Genomic DNA, 17,530 nt, shown 5'->3' with positions numbered 1-17,530 from the left:
GGCTCCGGGCCCAGCCCCGCCCCCGCCAACTTGGTTACGCCCCCGCGCCGGGCTGGGACCGCCCCCTCCTCGTCTCTAGCCAACCACGACGTAGGCTTAGGCGCAGCGCCCAGACCCCCCCAGGTTTGCAATTTTTTTTCACCAGCTCTCCGAGGCCCGCCCACTCTTTCTAGAATTCGGGGTTACACTCAAGCCTCTTAAATGCCTAGTCCGCCACAGCGCCTCACCCACTCTCCTTTTTCTGGCCTCCACACCCCTTACCCCGGCCCCTTTGGGCAGACTTCGTAACGGCACACGGCCCTGCCCCCGAGCCCCACACACTTGCCAGGCTCAGATCTCGAAGTTCCGAATCGAAGCCTCTCCCCAACCCCTGCCTCAGCACTCATTCCCCTTCTCCAAATTGTATTCTAATCCAGGTTTCGATTACCTTATCTTCTACCCCTGGCGGCAGCACCCCACAGGGTGAACATGCATTAAAGTCGGCTCTCCAGACCCCACACAACCGCCTAAATACAGGTCCGGCCGAGGCACCTAGCCACGCCCCTGATCTCAGGGCCGGCCCTTTCCACCCTCACCGTTCACGCTCAAGCCCTCAAGCTCCAGCTCTGCCCCAGGCTTCACTCACGCCCCTTCCCTAACTCCTCCCCCACCACCCTAGATTTCTCCCTCTCCCTAATGCCACGGGGTCCAAGAGGGCTCGGGGAAGTGACAGCATCGCCTGGAGATCCAGACTAGACTAACCCCCTCCTGCCGCCCCTTCCCCTTCACGGTGGGGAAGCTTCAGTCCCCTCCCAGCAGCGTCTTCATGAATTCGGGGAAGCCTGCAAGGAGGGTGGGGGAGGGAAGACAGATCAGGGGGGTGGAGAAGGTAAGAACCCTTTCACCCACCTCTTGCACCAAGGCAAAGCCCTCCAAGCACAGCAATTCAGCCCGCACCCACCAGAAACACAGTTCAAAGGTTAGCGGAAGCACTGAATTTAATAGACACAGACCGTGGCCCAATAATTAGTCATTTGGGCTATCTGCCATGCTCCAGATGTAAACTTCTGGAGGCGGGAGACGCAACCCGGGTCTGGCACTCAGGTTCCCATGGTCTTCTAGACAGGTAACTCGGGGGATAGGGGCGTCACAGCTACCCCAGCTCTCAGGGGCTCTTATTTTGAGACTGGACTATTTACCTGGCCCCAGGGGGGTTCGCCGTCCCAGGCTCCTCCCCCCCTTACATTTAACCCTCTCCTGGCTGGAGTGTGGCATGAGCAGAAGACAGAACAAGAGAGGTTAGTGCAGAATGCAGAGGCCACAGTCGGCGACTCCATCAGCGGGCAGCCCCAGGTGGCTGAGTGACCACCACCACCTTGCAGAAACGCACCCTCTGGAAGTCTGTGATCTCTGCTGTCTCCTGGCCCTCAGGGCTCCCCTCTGGGAAGAGAAGAGATGGTCAGTGTGGGGGGGAGAGTAACCCCACCCCCAGCCACCTGGACCTCAGGTTGTGCCCCTCATGCAGAGCCTGACCAGTGGACTCCCATGCACTCCAGTCTACCACGAAGGAAATAACCTGGTAGGGATGATGGACACTTGGCCAACTCCTGGGCCAAAGGGCAAAGCACTCAGTTCCCACCTCACTCACCTTTCAATTCTCACCGGATCCAGTCCTGACTCAGCTGCCGAAAGCAACTTCCATCTCCCAACTTCCATCTCGCCTGCCCTACCACAGCCGCCCTCTCTGCCCCCCAACCTGGCTTCCCATTTCTGGAGGAATCCAGGTTCCCGGGCCCGGCAGCCGAGTCAGCACTTCTAACACTCCACCTGACTCCTTCAAGCTCCAACCTCACCCAGCCCACCCTAAATTCATTCCAGTCCTTCCCCATTCTTATATGAAACCAATTTAAATAGCTAATCTGGCCCTAATTCTGCCCAACCTCCTTGATTTTCCCTGGAGGTTGGCTCCTGAACCCTAAGCCCATACTAGGTCCACCTGACCGCCAGTCCCAGGCAGTTTGCCTGTTAACCCAGCATGGACCCGACCCCCCACATGCAGCAGCTCTACCATCACCACCACCACAGCAGAGGGCCCCCTCCTCCTCCCAAAAAGCCCCAGAGGAAGAGGAAGGAAGGACACCACCACCAACTCCGGCTAGTCCCCCACCTGGAGCGACCTCAGACCCCTCTTCTTCAGCCTTCTGGGATCCTGGGAGACTGGACCCACTTTCCAGGGAGGCAGGGGCTGGCTGGTCACCTCCTGGGAAGGGGAGGCCCAGTCAAGCCCCTCTCCTCCAAACAGACCCCCCTACTCCAAGATATGAAGCCTGGGCAGTGAAGGGGTTCAAGGACACACTGGGGGAGTGTTAGAGATGTGAACTCTTTATTAGGGAGGGGATCTGCTGGTCCAGCAGGGGCAGAAGCAGGGTGGGCGATGCAGAGACGGGTGTGGCCAGTACACAGAGGAGACAGGTCTGTCCTGCCCAGCCACTAGGTGGGTACAGGGGGGTCCCAGGGCCCAGCCTCCCAGGCCCGTGCACCCTCGCGCACACACACACAAGCAGCCAGCTTCATGCACTTTCAAAAGGCCAGGTCTCACCCGGAGAGAGGGCATCCGCCGGGTGGGCGGTCCGGGGAGAATTCAGCTCCATCTCTTCACCCCAGTCGGACACCGGCTTGTGGCCCCCAGGGGGCGAAAAGGGGCTGGAAGGTGTGGCAGGGGCCTGGGGAATCACCAGGGGCTCCTCGGGTCTGGGGGGCACTCTGTCCGCTTGCTCAATGGCAGGACTCCCGGTGGGTTCAGCTTCTTGGGGTTGGTGGTCTCGGGCTGGTTCTTCTTCCTCATCAGCCTCTTCCTCCTCCTCGATCTCCTCCTCATCCTCACTCACATCCTCCCATTCCTCATCCTCGTCCGCATCCTCCTCCTCCCCTTCCTCCTCCCCTTCGTCCTCCTCCCCCTCCTCCTCCTCTCCTTCATCCTCTGGAGGCCGGTGGGCAGGGGCTGGGGTCTCGGGAGGCTGTGGGGAACACAAGGTAGGTCGGGGAAAGGGAGGTCCCGGGTGCCCCCAGACCCCCTGCCCAGAGACGACAGCCCACTTTACCTGCGTTGGCATCTCCTTGGTGCTGGGCTGTGGGGCCTCTGGGGCTGAGGACACTAGCTCCTTCGTTTCCCAGCGGTCATCATGGTCACTAGAGCAGGGAGAAGAAGGGGTGAAGCCCTGAAGCCCAGGGGAACCAGCGGAAAGGGCTTCCCATCTCAGCACCTCCTCCAAAGCGAACTTCTACTTGGGGGGACAGAGGCTAGAGAACTTCCTGAGGAGGACCTAGTGCAGGGGAGCACTGAGGAGCAAACAGTGTCAGTGACAGAAATGAAGCAGAGAGCCGGGTCCCAAACCACGTGCCTGACCCACAAGTACCCGAGACAGACAGGGCCAAGGTGGGACAGGCAGACCACCACCCCCCCCACACACACCCCTCAGAGAACTACCAGGGGCAGAGTCACACACACACCTGTAGGTACGGGAGGCTGCCTTGGCCTGCGGTCGGCTGCTCTTCTTCCTCCTGCGGCTGACTTCAGCTTTGTGCTGGGACAGGAACTCCCCAAAAGTAGGGGGTTTGGGAGGTCGAGCCCAGGCCTGGTCATCTGCAGCAGAACCCAGGAAGAGTCAGAGCTGGGGGAATGACTCCTAATCAACCCCACGCCACTGCCACTGCAGGCAGCTGCTCACCCCGCCGAGGCCCCCCTCACCGTAGCGGTGCGAGGGCTCCAGGGCGGTGGCTGGGCCATCCTTGAACCTGGGAAAGAGGACAGCTGTGAGCAGGTGGCGGGGCGCAAAGAGGGCGAGGAGGCAGCAGGGTCCGAACCGGGAATGGGCCACAGTACTTTACGCGGTAGTGAAAAATCACAGAAACGCAGTATTTGAGCCCCAAACACGAAAACTTGGGAAATACACAATCCCCAGCTCCCTGCCTATCATTCTTTCTCAGCTCCCCAGCTAAGCAGGCTCTTCCCCCAGCTCCAACCTTAGGGCCTTTGCACCTAGCTGGCCACCCCCAAAGCTGCTCCTCATGACTTCCAGCGGCTCCCCCCCACCTCCTTAAGGTCTCTGCTCCAAGGCCTTTCCCAAAGGCCCAGCGAAACAGCCTGCTTTATCTCCAACAGCCCTGGGACACCCTGCAGCTGCTCACTGTTCCCGCCCATCCTTCCCACTGGACTCAGAGGCCTGTTAGGCCTAAGTGGCCGTTGGAAGGCAAACTTGCTGTGCCCCCAGGACACAGGAAGTCCCATAAACCAATGCAGATGACCACCGAGAACGTCTCCCTGGAAGCCGGCTGCCCACACGCAGAGAGCGGCCATCACATCTGCACAAATATTCGTGTTTTCTGGGCTCCCTGCAGCCACCAGGCACACACACCAGTCCCTGTTCTTAAGCCAGAGCCAACGACCAAACAAACACGGCGTGAGAAAGCCCCCACGCAGCGAGGGCAGAGGATGGTGTGAAAGCTCGAGCCTCTGAGCCTGCCCTCGGCTCCCACCACTTGTCTTCGCTGTGGAAACTGGCGCCTTCAAGGACCCAGGCAGCCTCTGCGTTACCAGGGCCCCAAGAGGAACAAAGGCAGCTTGAGATGACCCTTACCTGGGTAAGGGTGGGGGTACAGGTGAGGGGTGAAGACAGGAAGCAAAGGTCTAAAGGCCGCTGGCAGTGCCTATGCCCAGCCCACGTGGCGGGCTCCCCTGAAGCTCCCAGTCTAACCTCCCACCCCAGCAGGGGGCCGTGGCCTGATGCAATGGGAAACATTCCGCTCTCCCTCCATCTCTGCTGAAGCCATGACCAGGGCTTCCCCAGTAGTTGCTGCCCGAGCCTGGACCCCAGAACGAACACATGTAGGGAAGTCAAGCCCAGCTGAAGCCTGAGCTTAAATTCCAGCCAGGGTCAGCGAGCCAAGGTGACCCAGGGCACACTGGACTTGGTGCTGGACTTAGGCATCCTTACCACGGCAACCCGACACACGAGGGACCAGCGGGCACCAGAGTCAAGCAGTCCGAAGTCGGGCCAGGGTGCAGAGGACAAAGGGGGAGCGAGGAGACTCACATCCCATCGGTCTTCTCGGCATCCCACTCCCGCCGCCACTGCCCCGTGGGCTTGCGGTGTCTCTGCAGCCGCTCCTGGTCGATCTTCTCTCTCTCCTGCTTCCAGCGCAGGTACTCCGACCGCTCCCGGCCCGTCATGGAGAGCGTCATGTCCCCGGCACTGCCCAGGCCGGCCCGGCGGCCCTGCCCCAGCAGACAGGCAGTCAGGGCTGACCCACCCCTCCGCGCTCCAGCCTCCGCTCAGAGGAGCCACCCCTGCTGCGGGCCACACAGGATGAAGCAGCAGGGCGGAGAAAGAACCAGGTCGGCTCAAGGGCCCTCTCCTAAGCGGCCGCCCGGGCTCTCCCTGCTGGGCCTTTACCCGCACCAGCGCATGGCATCTCCTTGGAGCACAGACTCAAACTCCCGGCTCTCCGCCCCGCCCAGACCGTGGTCAGGCAGGCGCTTGCCTCATGAAACAGCCCATACAGCATCAGCAGCTGGGAGAGTGCCCAGCGGCCAGCAGGCACCCCTTACGTAGGTCAGGGGCAGGGCACAGCACCAGAACAGGCCCACAGCTATGACAGCAACAGTTGTATGGCAGGGGAACCCGCAACGTGGGGGTGAAGGGCTGAGTGAGGACGCTGCCTCTCCCTGTCTCCTGGCTTGTGAAAGGAGAAACAGGAGGCACTCTCTGCCCACACCTACCTGTCGCTCCTGCTCAAGACCGGAGCGTACCCGCTCAAAGTCGGGGCCCCCCCAGTTGCGCCCATGCCGGCGGCTGCCCTCCCGGCGGTCCCGCTCAGGCTCCTCCAGGGGCCCGCCACGTCGCCGGGGGTCGTCCAGGAAGTTGCGCACAGGGTTGGGCTCCAGCACGCCTTCCTGCACACAGGGGGGTGTCAGGGGGCAGGGGCTCTGCCCCCAGCTCCGTGGAGGGCAGGGCCGCCCAGGCACTGACCCGCTGGTGGCGTTCATACTCAGCGATCTTCTCCATCTCCTCATTCATCTTCTCAATGTTCTGCCTGCGCCGCTCCTCCCACTCCTGGGTAAAGACGCACCAGCGTCAGTTCCCTGCGGGAGAGCTGACACAGGTGCAGACTGCACTCCCGGGCTCAGTGGCATCTGGGACCCGACGCTGGGGGTCCCCTGCCAACAGTTAACTAATGAGGAGAGCAAGGGACCGAGGTCGCCTCTCAACTCCCACCAACTCTGCAGTTGGATGCGGAGTGCCTTGCACCCCTGGAATCTGGACTCCGGGTGAGCACTAGTGGAGGACTGAGGGGGACCCACTGCCACCTGGACAGAGCCCTCAAGGGTGGTCAGGGCTCATACCGAGGAGGTGAATGCCCAACTCCCAGGAGAGGACCCCAGGCTTCACCCCACGCCCCTCACCCCTCCGCTGGTTTCACTGTCTCCTCGGCCACAAATCCTCTAGCAAGACCCTGCACCAACGTGGGCCCTCCACACACGGGTGACTGCGGTGGCGATAACCACAAGAGAAGCAGGCAACGTGGCCGGGGGTGGGGCAAGCCGCAATCCATCCCTCTGTCCCCATGAGGGCGGGTTCAGCAGCCAAACAGCCAGGGGACGGCTTCACTTTCCACTCTCAGGGCCCAGCACACAAGAGAGAAATAAACTTCCATCAATTTCAGCCATGGGGCTTGGGCTCTTTTTGTTACAGCAGCTTCAGCATGTACAAATAAACATTAGGGCTCAGTGGGTGCCTGATGCCACAGGATTCACATGACCAGCTTTAGACCTGATTACTATCCCCCTTCAAGAGGGAGAACCCAGAAGCTTTTAGGGGAGCCAGAGCTGCTGAAGGTCAGTTCCCTGAGAGAGCCAGGTTGACCCCTAGATACAGCGGCCACTAAGCCCTTATGCTAGTTAGCCACCACCCTGCTAAAGGTGTGTCCGGGACAGTGGGAGCAGACACTGTAAAGACGTCACTAAGATGACACTAAGATGGAGAAAGGCACAAAATGATGTAAATATAAACTATTATATTATTAAAAAAAAACAATAACCGCACAAACCGAAAAAAAGTCACCGCCCCCCACATCCAGGGATAGACAAGTATGTCAGACAGACAGAACCAGGGCTGGAAGAGGAAGATGGGGAGCAAAGTGGACAAGCAGAGTCCCACACAGACACGGTAGAAAGGCAGCAGGGAGCTGGGAGAGGACATCTAAGCCCAGGTGGAGGGGTTGGGGGTGGGGAGACAGGGAAAAGCTGAAAAGTGGGACAAACAGCTAAGTGCGCAACACCCCACTTGAGAGTGGGAAGAGTCCAGACAGCGCCTCCTCGGTCAGAAGACCCCAGCCCTTCTCCACTCCTACCTTGGACTTCCGGTCAGCAGGGGAGGCGTCTCCAGCTCCAGAGAGATGAGGGGACCCTCTGCCCCGGCCCCTCCGGCCACGGCCCCCAGAGCCTCGAGAATGCTCCCCAGGACTGTCCTCCCAACTTCGGGATGCCCGGCCAGTGCCTGCCCTGCCTCCCAGCTGAGGGGGGGGTCGGCTTCCTTTGCTGGGCCCCGGGGGCCGAGGGGCCCCAGGAGACCTCCGGGAGGGACCGAGGTTCTTATCCTGGAAAGGAAGAAAATAGTCAGGGGGTGGGACGGGCAGAAAAGACAGCTGCACAGCTAAAGCCACCCACAGGTGTGGGGCAGCCAGGAGGCTTCTCAGGCCTCCATGCCGCCGCCCACCCCATCAGCATGCAGCCCCACCCTGGTGTGGAGCTCACCACCTCGACAGCCACATTCTCTTTCTCCACCATGCGGCCCTTCCGGGGAGCTGTCACTGCTACTCCCTCGAGCTCAGCCTTTTTGCGGTCCTCCTCAATCTCCTGGGAGCAAACAAGAGGCGAACATCAGGGGTCTAGTCTGCAGGCTGGGGTCCCACAGCCAGACTTTCTCCCACATCTGGCCCTGCCCAGGCGTCTCTAAGACCAAAGAGCAGGTCACTCAGCAGCTGAAGTACTGTGTCTTGGGGCCCAGCACTCAGGAGGCTCCTGAGGAGCCCATCTCTGCGGAAAAGCCAAGGGTTCCCCTCAGCCTGAGGGGCGGACGGTCTGGCCTTGTTACCAGCCTGACCTCACTCCCACAGTGACCCTTGCTCACCTGACCCCTCAATGTTCCCAGCACATATCAGTCTCAGACCGACCTCTGGCCTTTGCACTGTTCCCGCTGCACAGAACACTCTTCCCCCTCCTCGGGGCTCTGTCCAGCTGCCCCTTCTCAGTGAGGCTTTCCCTGGCCAGCTAACCACAACCAGCTCCCCTGCCATTCCCTCCCCGATCCTGCGCACTACCTGACTTCACAAACCTTTTATCGTCTGTCTCCCCACACACGCCAGAATCTGGATATATGCTAGACCGTGCCTGCTTTGCTCACTGATAATATACCCAGAGCCAAAAACACTCCCTGACACACAATAAACTCCATATAGTCACTTTTCATGATGAATAGCACATGAAAGATGAATCAATGAAGCCAACTCCCCCTCCCAGGTTCCATCTCACAGTCAGCCCCACCACTGACCTGCCATCTTTGACAGGGGGACCTGGGCCTCCCTCCCCCTCCGCACCTCCCACCATTGCCCATCAGTCACAGGGCACACCCTCCCCAACTCAGCCCATCCTTGGCCTCTGTCTCCAGTGCTGTCTCTTCCCATTCGCCGCATACAGCCATGAGGGCTCTTTCTAAAACACTACTCTGACCTGGGCCCACTCCTGCACAACTCCGTGTACCCTCAGGAGAACATCCAAACTCAGCCAGGTGGTCTTCAGGGCCCTGCGTGGCCAGACGCCTGCTGACCTCTCCAGGTCTGTTTCCCCCAAATGACCCTCCAACTTTAAGCTCCAAGTTCTGGCACTAACTGTTCCCTCAGCCTGAAACACGTTCTACACATTTTGCTCTCATTTTCAACTGACCGACATCTATTCAGTCCTCACAGACCTCAGAATCCCAGGCTCAGGGCAGATAAGCAATATCGCCCAGGTGGGGTCAAGAGCCCCTCAGGGCTCCCACAGTACCCTGAACTCTCCCACCACAGCCTTGTCCTCTCTGGGTCATCAATGACAGCTGCCAACAAGTCTGGGTCCCCTAGCACTGCAGCTGGGTCAGTGTTGCCCCGGTACCACTCAGCACAGGGCTTGGTACCATGAACACCGTGTATTTGCAAATGGATGATGGAATGAGGGAATGAATGCCAGGCTAAGGCCTCTGACTATTATCCTGATAACAATGGGAGCCATGAAAACGTTTCAAGGAAGGCAGAGGTGAGGAAACTCACTGCGGGGAAGAGAGGGGGTGGGGTCTCCCAGGGCAGGGCTAGGGCACCTGGTAGCGCCGGATGAGAGCCTCATTCTTCCGACGAAGAGCCTCGATCCTCTTGTCCAGCTCAGCATCCTTCTCCTCCTTCGATTTCAGATCCAGTGTGGCTGCCTGGGATGGAGAAAGAGTTAAGGGAGGACAGGAAAATCCTCTAGCTGCCTCAGACCCATTCAAGCCAGGGTGTGAGTGTCCAGCACCTGGGCCCCTCCTCCCAAGTCCCCTGCCCCAAAGCTCAGGTTCCAGAGACCCCACTTTCCATCTTACCATCTCACTGGGTGGGGCCCCAGCAAATCTCCCCAGCAGAACCTGGGCTCACAGTGGGGCTGCCTATGGACAGAGGAAACAGCAGGATTAAGAACACCCCTCCACCACCACCAATCTGCTTCCTCCTGTCCCATATACACAAACATCTGCACCCCAAGAGAATTCTGGTCCTCACTCACCCCACTTCTGGAAATGCTAGTAGGATCCGTCACAGGGACAACTTAGAATCCACCTGCTCATGAACTACGAGGACTCACCTATTTCCCAGGCAGACACCGGAGTCACACCCACCTTAGGAAAGTCCAGGGCCTGTTCCACCACTTAAGGAAACAGCTGTGCTCAAAGGAAGACTTAGTCCATCTCCACACCCATGTGCTTGGGGTTTCACCCAGCTCCTAGCTCAAGAGAGCTTTAGATAGCCCTCCCCACACAGGTACAGGGAAGTTCTAGCTCCACCTTCCAGAGCCAGCCAGTCCTGCCATCCCTCACATCCCCGTGAACGTTCTAAAACCGGCCTCTTTTCCAGGGAAGTTTCAGAAACATCCCACAACTCCACATGCAAAAAAAGTTTGCGCTCCGCTCCTTTTCACTGTCTCAACACTCTGAGAACTTTCTGACTCACGCTTCCCTCAGAGATGCCCCAGGCAGGCCCCCAACTTCCCGAGGCAGGAACCACTGCCTCCCCGCAGCCTCCTCCCTCCAAAGATTGCTAACCCAGACCCAGTACCCACTGGCTTCCAGGGTCTAGCTCCACCTCCCCATGGATATGCTCCCCTGCGCGGCCGGAACTTCCAGGCCCGCCTGCCGCTTTCCAGGGAAGAGCTCAAGCCTCGGTCCCGCAGTGAAAGCCACGGCCCCGCCCCGGCCAGGGCAAACTTTCAGGTCCCGCCTTTCGCGCTGGACTTCTCGCGTCATTCCTCTGGCCGCCTCCCAGTTTCCCCGCCGACCATTTGGACCCACCCCTGAGTCCCCAGGCAACAGCCGGAACCAACCCCCTTCTGGCGCAGCTATTTGGCCACACCCCGGGCTCGCCAGTCAACGCCGGGATCCCGCCCGCTACCGACACAGCCCCACCTTCTAAGTCATGCTCCCGATTCCCTCCGGCGCTTAACCTGCACCATTTACTGACCCCTGCACCATTTACTGGAGTCCCGCGCTTTCGGGTTCCTCTACCGGTTTCCCCAGCAATGCTCTGGGCTGCATCTGGCGCTCCCTCAAATCTTTGATTCCACCCCCAGCTTTTCGCGCCAGGCCCGAAGCCTTGCCCCTAGTTCCACCCTGGCCCCGCCCCCGCCGTCGCGTCAGCCCCCTGGATCCGCCCCTAACTTCCCAGCCTACCACCTGGACCAACTTCCAGCTTAGGCAAAACTTTCTGGCCCCGCCCCCAACGTGTCCAGCCCAAGTCCCGGCCCCGCCCCCAGCTTGCCGGACAATTTTGCCCCGCCCATTGCTCCAGGGCAACTTCTTGGCCCCGCCCCCTGCCTCCAATCTCGTTCCGCTCCTCCCGCGGCCCGGCCCGCTCCGGCCCTGCCCACCCGACGACGGCCCGCCCCGCCGTACCGCACCAGGTTCCCATGTGGGCGTTCAAGTCCCCGCCCCCCGCAGAGTACTCTGACCCCGCCCCCGCGGGCTGCTCGCACCCCGCCCGCGCCAGCTCCCGCTTTCCCTACGTGAAGCGTCAGGCCCCGCCCTCTCCGGGCGCGCCCCCGTCTCTCTCCCCCGGTCACCTGTCCCGGGGACCCCGCGGCGCCCGCGACTCCGGCTCTGTCGGCCTCCGCGTCCACAGCTCCCGGGCCACGCGCGTCACTTCCCGCCCGAACCACGTGAATTGGGGAAATAGAGAGGGTCACTTCCGGTCCTGCCCACCCGTTTCCGGAAGCCTTAAAGGGGACGCACACCCCACCCCACCCCACCCCACCTGGTGGAGGCGAGAGTGGGTCCAGCAGTTCCCCTAGGATGTTCCTGAATTGCACCTGGAACGCTGCTTTCCAGGAAGGAGAGACACCATCTTGCTCAGCTCTCTTCCTGCTTCCAATAAATAGATGTCAGGTTCTGGGGCAATGACTCCTGGAAATCTGACTCGGTTTCTCTCTCTCTCTCTCTCTCTCATATACACAAAATGCTCCAGCCAACGACACCTACAGTTACTTTTAGAAGGTTAAATTTTTCAACCACTAAAATGGTTGCTGCATTCTTTGCTCAGTACTGAATACCAGACTCTGTGCTGAGAGGGAGACTTGTTAGGGCCACGGGCAAAGCAGACTCTGTCCTCTCTCAGGAAGGAAAAACAAATGAATATGAAATAACAAATGTGAGCGGTGTGTTGAGAGAGGGTATGAAGAGGCCTGAGGGTGAGAGGAGGCAGCTGTCCAGGAGGAAGACAGGTGGTCTGTGCAAAGGTCCTGTGGTACGTGGACTTTGTGCGTTCTAGACACCTATTAAAGGTGCATGTTCTGAAAGGTACCTGGCCAGCATGCATAAAGGCAAAGGAAGCAGACTCTTGGTGAAAGTGTTTGTTTTTTTTTTTTAAGGTTTATCTTTGTTTATTTATGCCCATAACTGGAGTGTAGGTCAGAGGTGCAGGAGGTGAGAAGATTCACCAGAGACATAGTAGAGAGCAGAACAGGCAGGTCCACTGAAATACACTGCTGAGGGGAGCAGAGGGAAAACAGGAGGGGTCCACTGTGCCATGTGGGTCAGCTCCTTGGCAGGGAATTGAACTCCTGCACCACCAGGGAGGCCACATAATGAAAGATTTGTAATAGAATTGGTGTGCAGAGAGGAAGGGGGGGAGGAGAAGGGAGAGAAATAAAAAAGAAGAAGAGATTTCAAATTACAGCAAACTCCAAAAATTATCTGTCCCCTTATGGGCAAAGGCCCAGCCAAACAGGCTCATTCTGAAGCAGAGCTGCTGTGATCTGAAAGCTTGCCGCAAGTCTAAAGTAACTTCTGGCAAAAAACCACAAGAAGGGTTAGTCAGGTCCCAGAAAGCTGGGGCAGAAGAAGAAAGTCAAAATTCAAAATACACCACATCACCCACAATGAGGTCAAGATAGCAGCTGCTGGTTATTGTCTGCCAGGGACCAGGAGCACCACCCCACATCTCTTGCCCATGTGTTTTTTTTCAAGTGTCTTCTTCAAATATCTGTATTTTTCTCCTTCCAAGTGTCTCCTCCTAGCAGTACTAGAGTGCAAGCTGAAGCCAGAAAATCAGGAGCACCCCAAGCCTGCGCACGTTCAGTTATAAGCAAGCACGATGCTAAACTCTACCCCTAATTCCCAGCGACTCCCATACAAGAAGTCTGGTTCCCAGCATGCTGGGAGTTGTAGTCCCAGGTGCCTGCAATCTCTTCAGTATGGAGATGGCAGTGGAGACTGTAAAAAATGCAGCGGGGGGACCTCCGTGGTGGAGCAAGACATTAAGTCGTAGCCCTATGAAACTGTCAGCAACCACTGCACACAAGTTGGATCCCGGCCAGGGAGTGACCCAGGAGGCACAGCAGACCTCTCCTGTCTCCCCCCTGCTCCCCTCAGCAGTGTATTTCACTCAGTCCACCTGTCCTGCTCCCCTCTCTGTCTCTGGTGAATGCTCTCATGCTCTACCCTGTGCTTCTGTTACAAAGTCTATAAAATCCTCCTTGAGAAGCTCAGAGTTCAAGGAGCTTTCCCAGAGCTCTCTGGAGGTTCAGTCTTGATTCTTCAATAAACTCACTTACTAGCCTCAATTGACTTGAATCCAACAGAGCTGAGTTTATACAAAGATGGAAACACTCTTAAAAAAAATAAATAAGAGAACAGACACCAAGAAAAATCTCAGGGTGTCAAACACATTCTCAGGGTGTCATCACATTCTGGGAGCAAGCAGCCCAGGGTTCTATGTGGTCTTCTTCCCAACAATGTTACCCGGATGGTGACAGCTCAGCACACAAATTGTGCCTCTTGGCACGTCCCCAAACAGGATGGCTTTGGGCTATCTACAAGCCAGAGAGAGACTGGAAGAGAAACCAACCCCACTGACCCCTTGATCTCAGGCTTCCGGTGAAGCCACCCTGTCTGTGCTACCATACTGTGGATGCCAGAACAAACAATAGCCCCAAATCAGATACAACCCTATGGAATGCCTTTTGACAGGCAGAATCATATGGTGTTTCCTTCCTGTGGAGGAATACTAGATAGTCATAAAAATGAGGGGCATCTTCCTTTGTCAGCCAAGTGAAGGAATTTCACCCTTTATGCTAAGTAAGCATAACAAACAGACACTGAACATGTATCTTAAGTCCTTGAACAGGTAAGAAGACTTTCTCCTGTTAGAATTAAGTATAACGATTATTCAAAGAAAAAGACCCAAAAGGGGGTGAAGAGAGGTTCTAGGGGGGCTTGCAGTAGTCAGTCTCCTTCCAGAGAGGTTAAAACCATCCTGCCGTCTCGTTGGACTTCGTGAGTTTTACCAGAGTATGTAATTGACGCCTCCATTTAAACGATATTTAAGGGGATTTGGGAAACCAAAATTTAAAAGCTCAAAAAGTAATCTTAAAAGTACTTTGTGCTAAATGTGCAAAATGATGTAAAAATAAACTTTGTAATAAATAAAAAAAAGCACTTTGTGCTTATATGTGATATGGCTTTAAGTTCTACCTTTAGTTCATAATTATCAGATGCCTAAGAAATTTGATAGCCAAGCGGGCAGACACACTGCATGTTTCACTTTAGCCACCAGGGGGCGAGGCGGCGTGCGCGCTCCCTGCCGTGGGCACGCTGGCAAGCTTTCATTCAACAATTAGTCCTTGAACAAGGAAAATTGTGGGGGTCTCGTGCTAGTTTTGCACTCTGCGAAATGGGGATTGGAACGTATAGCTGTGCTGCAGGAATGTCCCTTCCGCCTTAGAGCTCACTTTCTCCGAGGGGAGATAAAACCAAAAGTACCTAAACAAATGAGTATTTAATAGGAGCACTGTGGAGTAAAACAAGGTAGTGTGAGAGGACAGAGACCCACCAGGAAGGCTTCTCTGAGGAAGTGACATCTAAACTGAGACCAGAGGGAAATACTGGGGCAATTCAGGTGAACAGGGGGTTCTTCTAGGTGAAGAAAGAAAAAATGATGCTTGCATTCACCAGCTGTCACGTGGTAATCCCTACTACTTTGGAAAGGAGGCAAATGGCAGACCATTTTGCAACACAAACAGTTCAGACTCAGGTGAAGGCAAAATGGGTTCTGATGGTGGGTGGGAAGGCAATCAACGGGTCCTGCCTGGAGGAAGTGACACAGACTCAAAACTTGAAGGCCCCTCTTGGTACTGTCATAATTGTTCATATATATTTTTAAAGATTTATTTATTTATTTGCACAAAAGCTGGGGTGTAGGCCAGAGGTTGGGGGCTGGGTGTTGAGAGAATTCACCAGAGTGGAGAGCAGAACAGGTAGATCTACTGAAATACATTGCTGAGGGGAGCAGCACACAAGACAGGAGAGGTCTGCTGCGCCGCCGTGTGGGTCAGATCCCTGGCCGGGGGTTGAACTAATACCGCAGTGGCTGCTGATAACTTCATAGCACTGAGACTTTAACCCCTGCATCACCATAACTGTTTTTAAAATCCAGTCTCATTTGTCTATTTCTGTAACCTCAGCCCTAAAAGTGAGTACTGCAGAGTCTGTAATAATATTTTTTTAAGATTTATTTATTTTGGCCCTCCCTGGTGGCGCAGCGGGTTAAAGCACAGCACTAAGAAGCTAAAGCCACTTCCGCATGAGTTCGATCCCCGCCTGCCCCAGAGGAGACCACATGGCGTGGCAGACCTCTCCTGACCCGCCCACTGCTCCCCTCAGCAGTGTACTTCGTCGATCTGCCTGTTCTGCTTCCCACTCTGTCTCTGGTGAATCCTCTCACCCTCAGCATCTCTGGCCTGTACCCCGTTCTGTATAAATAAATAAATCTTTAAAAAAAAAATTTATTTATTTATGCATACAAGAACTGGGGTACAAGCCAGAGGTATGGGGTGGTGAGAGGATTCACCAGAGACAGAATGGGGAACAAAACAGGTAGATGGACTAAAATCCACTGCTGAGGGGAGACAGGGGAGGTCTGCTGTGCCAAGTGAGTCACCTCCCTGGCCAGTCATCAAACGCATGCTGCAGCAGCTGCAGATGGCTTCATAGTGCTGTGCTTTAACCCACTGTGCCACCAGGGAGGGCCCTGTACTAGCATGTAAAGAGAAGTCTCTTAATCTTTCATTCACATTTGTTACATGAGTTACATCAGCTCATTCCCAAAGCCCCACACCAATGGGACTCTTTTATTTTTTTTCAGGAAAAAGAAAAGAATTTATTTCCATTTTTATTTGATGTCTACAAATACATAAAAAAAAATCAAGATTCTTACACCAATCATCTCAAATGAGACCATGCAAAGCAATTTAAAGTGTATACAACAAGTTATTACCCCTAACCCCTTCAGTTTTTGCTGCTTTATACAATTGGGATCAACAGAAAATTGAATGGCATGTGTCTGGGTGGAAATTTTCCACCAATTAAAAAAAGACCCAATAATAGACACGCAGGGTAGTTACTACTTTTGTGTCTACTTGTCAATTTACTATATATTTGTTTATTCAGGAAGGAGGCACATGGGACTGAAAAGTTTACTCGATTTTATCCAACTACCACCAATGGGACTCTTAATCTCCATTTTACAATGTAGGACAACAGAGATATTAAATGAGTTATCTAAAGTCATCCTTCCAGCCAGGATTTGAATACAGGTAGACCTTTTGGACACACAGAGCCCACTAGACCACTTCTGTAATTAACTGTTAGCAGTGCTGTGGTGAGGCAAGGCATCTAACCTTTTACTTTCTGTGCCTCAGTTTCCCCATATATAATAGGATGCTAATAATGAGAATCAAATAAGGGCAAAGAACAATGCCAGACACACTCCATGTGCCTGCCGATATCACTAAATCCACAAATAGCTCCTGAGCAAACCGTGCAAATTTTGCTTTCAAAGAAATAAATCTATATTTTCAATTAATATATTTAAGTTCAAATACCTATCACATCTCTTATCTTCAGCTCCTCTTTGGGATGGTTCCTTACCATATTGAGCAAGGTTAGATTTGGAAGGTGTCACAGAGCTTGGCACAAAGTAGATGTGGGGAATGCCAGGATTGCCAAGATGATGATGATGATGTGTTTCTGCTTCCTTCATTCTTGAAGCTGCTCATGCCAAAACCTAGACCCCCTAGATTCCTCTCTCATCCAGTCAGTTCCAATTTCAATGGGATCCCAAAAACCCCACTCTGGTCCAATTACCAGCACCCCCACCCTGAGTTATGATTATAGCCTTATCCTTAGGTCTTGAGCCATCTCCTCCAGGCAGGCCTCCCTGATTGCTGCCCTGCCTGCCCCTATGCTCATAGGAAGTCATATTTTCTCCACCTCTGCCTAAGTTCCCTGCACTCTAACCTCAACCTGTTTTCTGTTTGACTGCCAGAGGGCGCCTGATAGAATTAAGTCAGTTCATAGCTCTCTTCTGCTCAGAATCCTCCTGTGGCTCTATCTCATTTAGAATCAAAGCTTAAGTCCTCACCAGGATCTAAAAACCTCTTGAATCTCATTTCCTCTCCCTTTGCTCTTGCTCACTCTCTTCCAGTCCTTTCTGTGTGCAATTCAGCTTCTCCTGGACATACCCACTCTGAACTCAGAACCTTCACACCTGCCTTTCTCGTTCAAGTATCATTTCCCAAGAAAGACCTTCCCTGGTCACCCTAGTGATCAGCGCTACTCTCGGCACTCCTGAGCCCCCTTCACCTCTTAACTTAAGTACAGTGTCATTTGTGTTCATTGTCCAGAATATCAACAGCTATTATGTTCACTACTCTATACCAAGG

General features: G+C 55.2%; 1 protein-coding gene across 5 annotated transcripts; it reads right to left on the bottom strand.

The window, feature by feature from the left end:
- Positions 1 to 830: 830 nt before the first annotated feature.
- On the bottom strand, positions 831 to 11,460 carry CCDC9 (coiled-coil domain containing 9). 5 transcript variants are annotated; one of them, XM_012733796.1, is made up of 14 exons: positions 11,375 to 11,460; positions 9,648 to 9,710; positions 9,390 to 9,494; positions 7,793 to 7,894; positions 7,390 to 7,635; positions 6,009 to 6,092; positions 5,759 to 5,932; positions 5,073 to 5,254; positions 3,728 to 3,774; positions 3,490 to 3,622; positions 3,081 to 3,168; positions 2,579 to 2,996; positions 2,147 to 2,239; positions 832 to 1,419 (listed from the first exon to the last, which is right to left on the bottom strand). In XM_012733796.1, exons 2-14 carry the CDS (start codon positions 9,648 to 9,650, stop codon positions 1,316 to 1,318), a joined length of 1,779 nt encoding a protein of 592 aa, XP_012589250.1. In that variant the 5' UTR covers positions 9,651 to 9,710; positions 11,375 to 11,460; the 3' UTR covers positions 832 to 1,315. The 5 variants fall into 5 exon arrangements, with proteins under 5 accessions (XP_012589254.1, XP_012589250.1, XP_012589253.1 ...); XM_012733799.1 differs by having other exon boundaries at positions 7,796 to 7,894; XM_012733798.1 differs by lacking the exon at positions 11,375 to 11,460 and adding an exon at positions 10,379 to 10,401.
- Positions 11,461 to 17,530: the final 6,070 nt, after the last annotated feature.

The sequence above is a fragment of the Condylura cristata genome, unplaced genomic scaffold, assembly GCF_000260355.1.
Source record: "Condylura cristata isolate star-nosed mole 26May11 unplaced genomic scaffold, ConCri1.0 scaffold00041, whole genome shotgun sequence".
Lineage (NCBI taxonomy): Eukaryota > Metazoa > Chordata > Mammalia > Eulipotyphla > Talpidae > Condylura > Condylura cristata.
The sequence above is the reverse complement of the archived record's forward strand: the minus strand, read 5'-3'. Positions and strand labels throughout refer to the sequence as shown.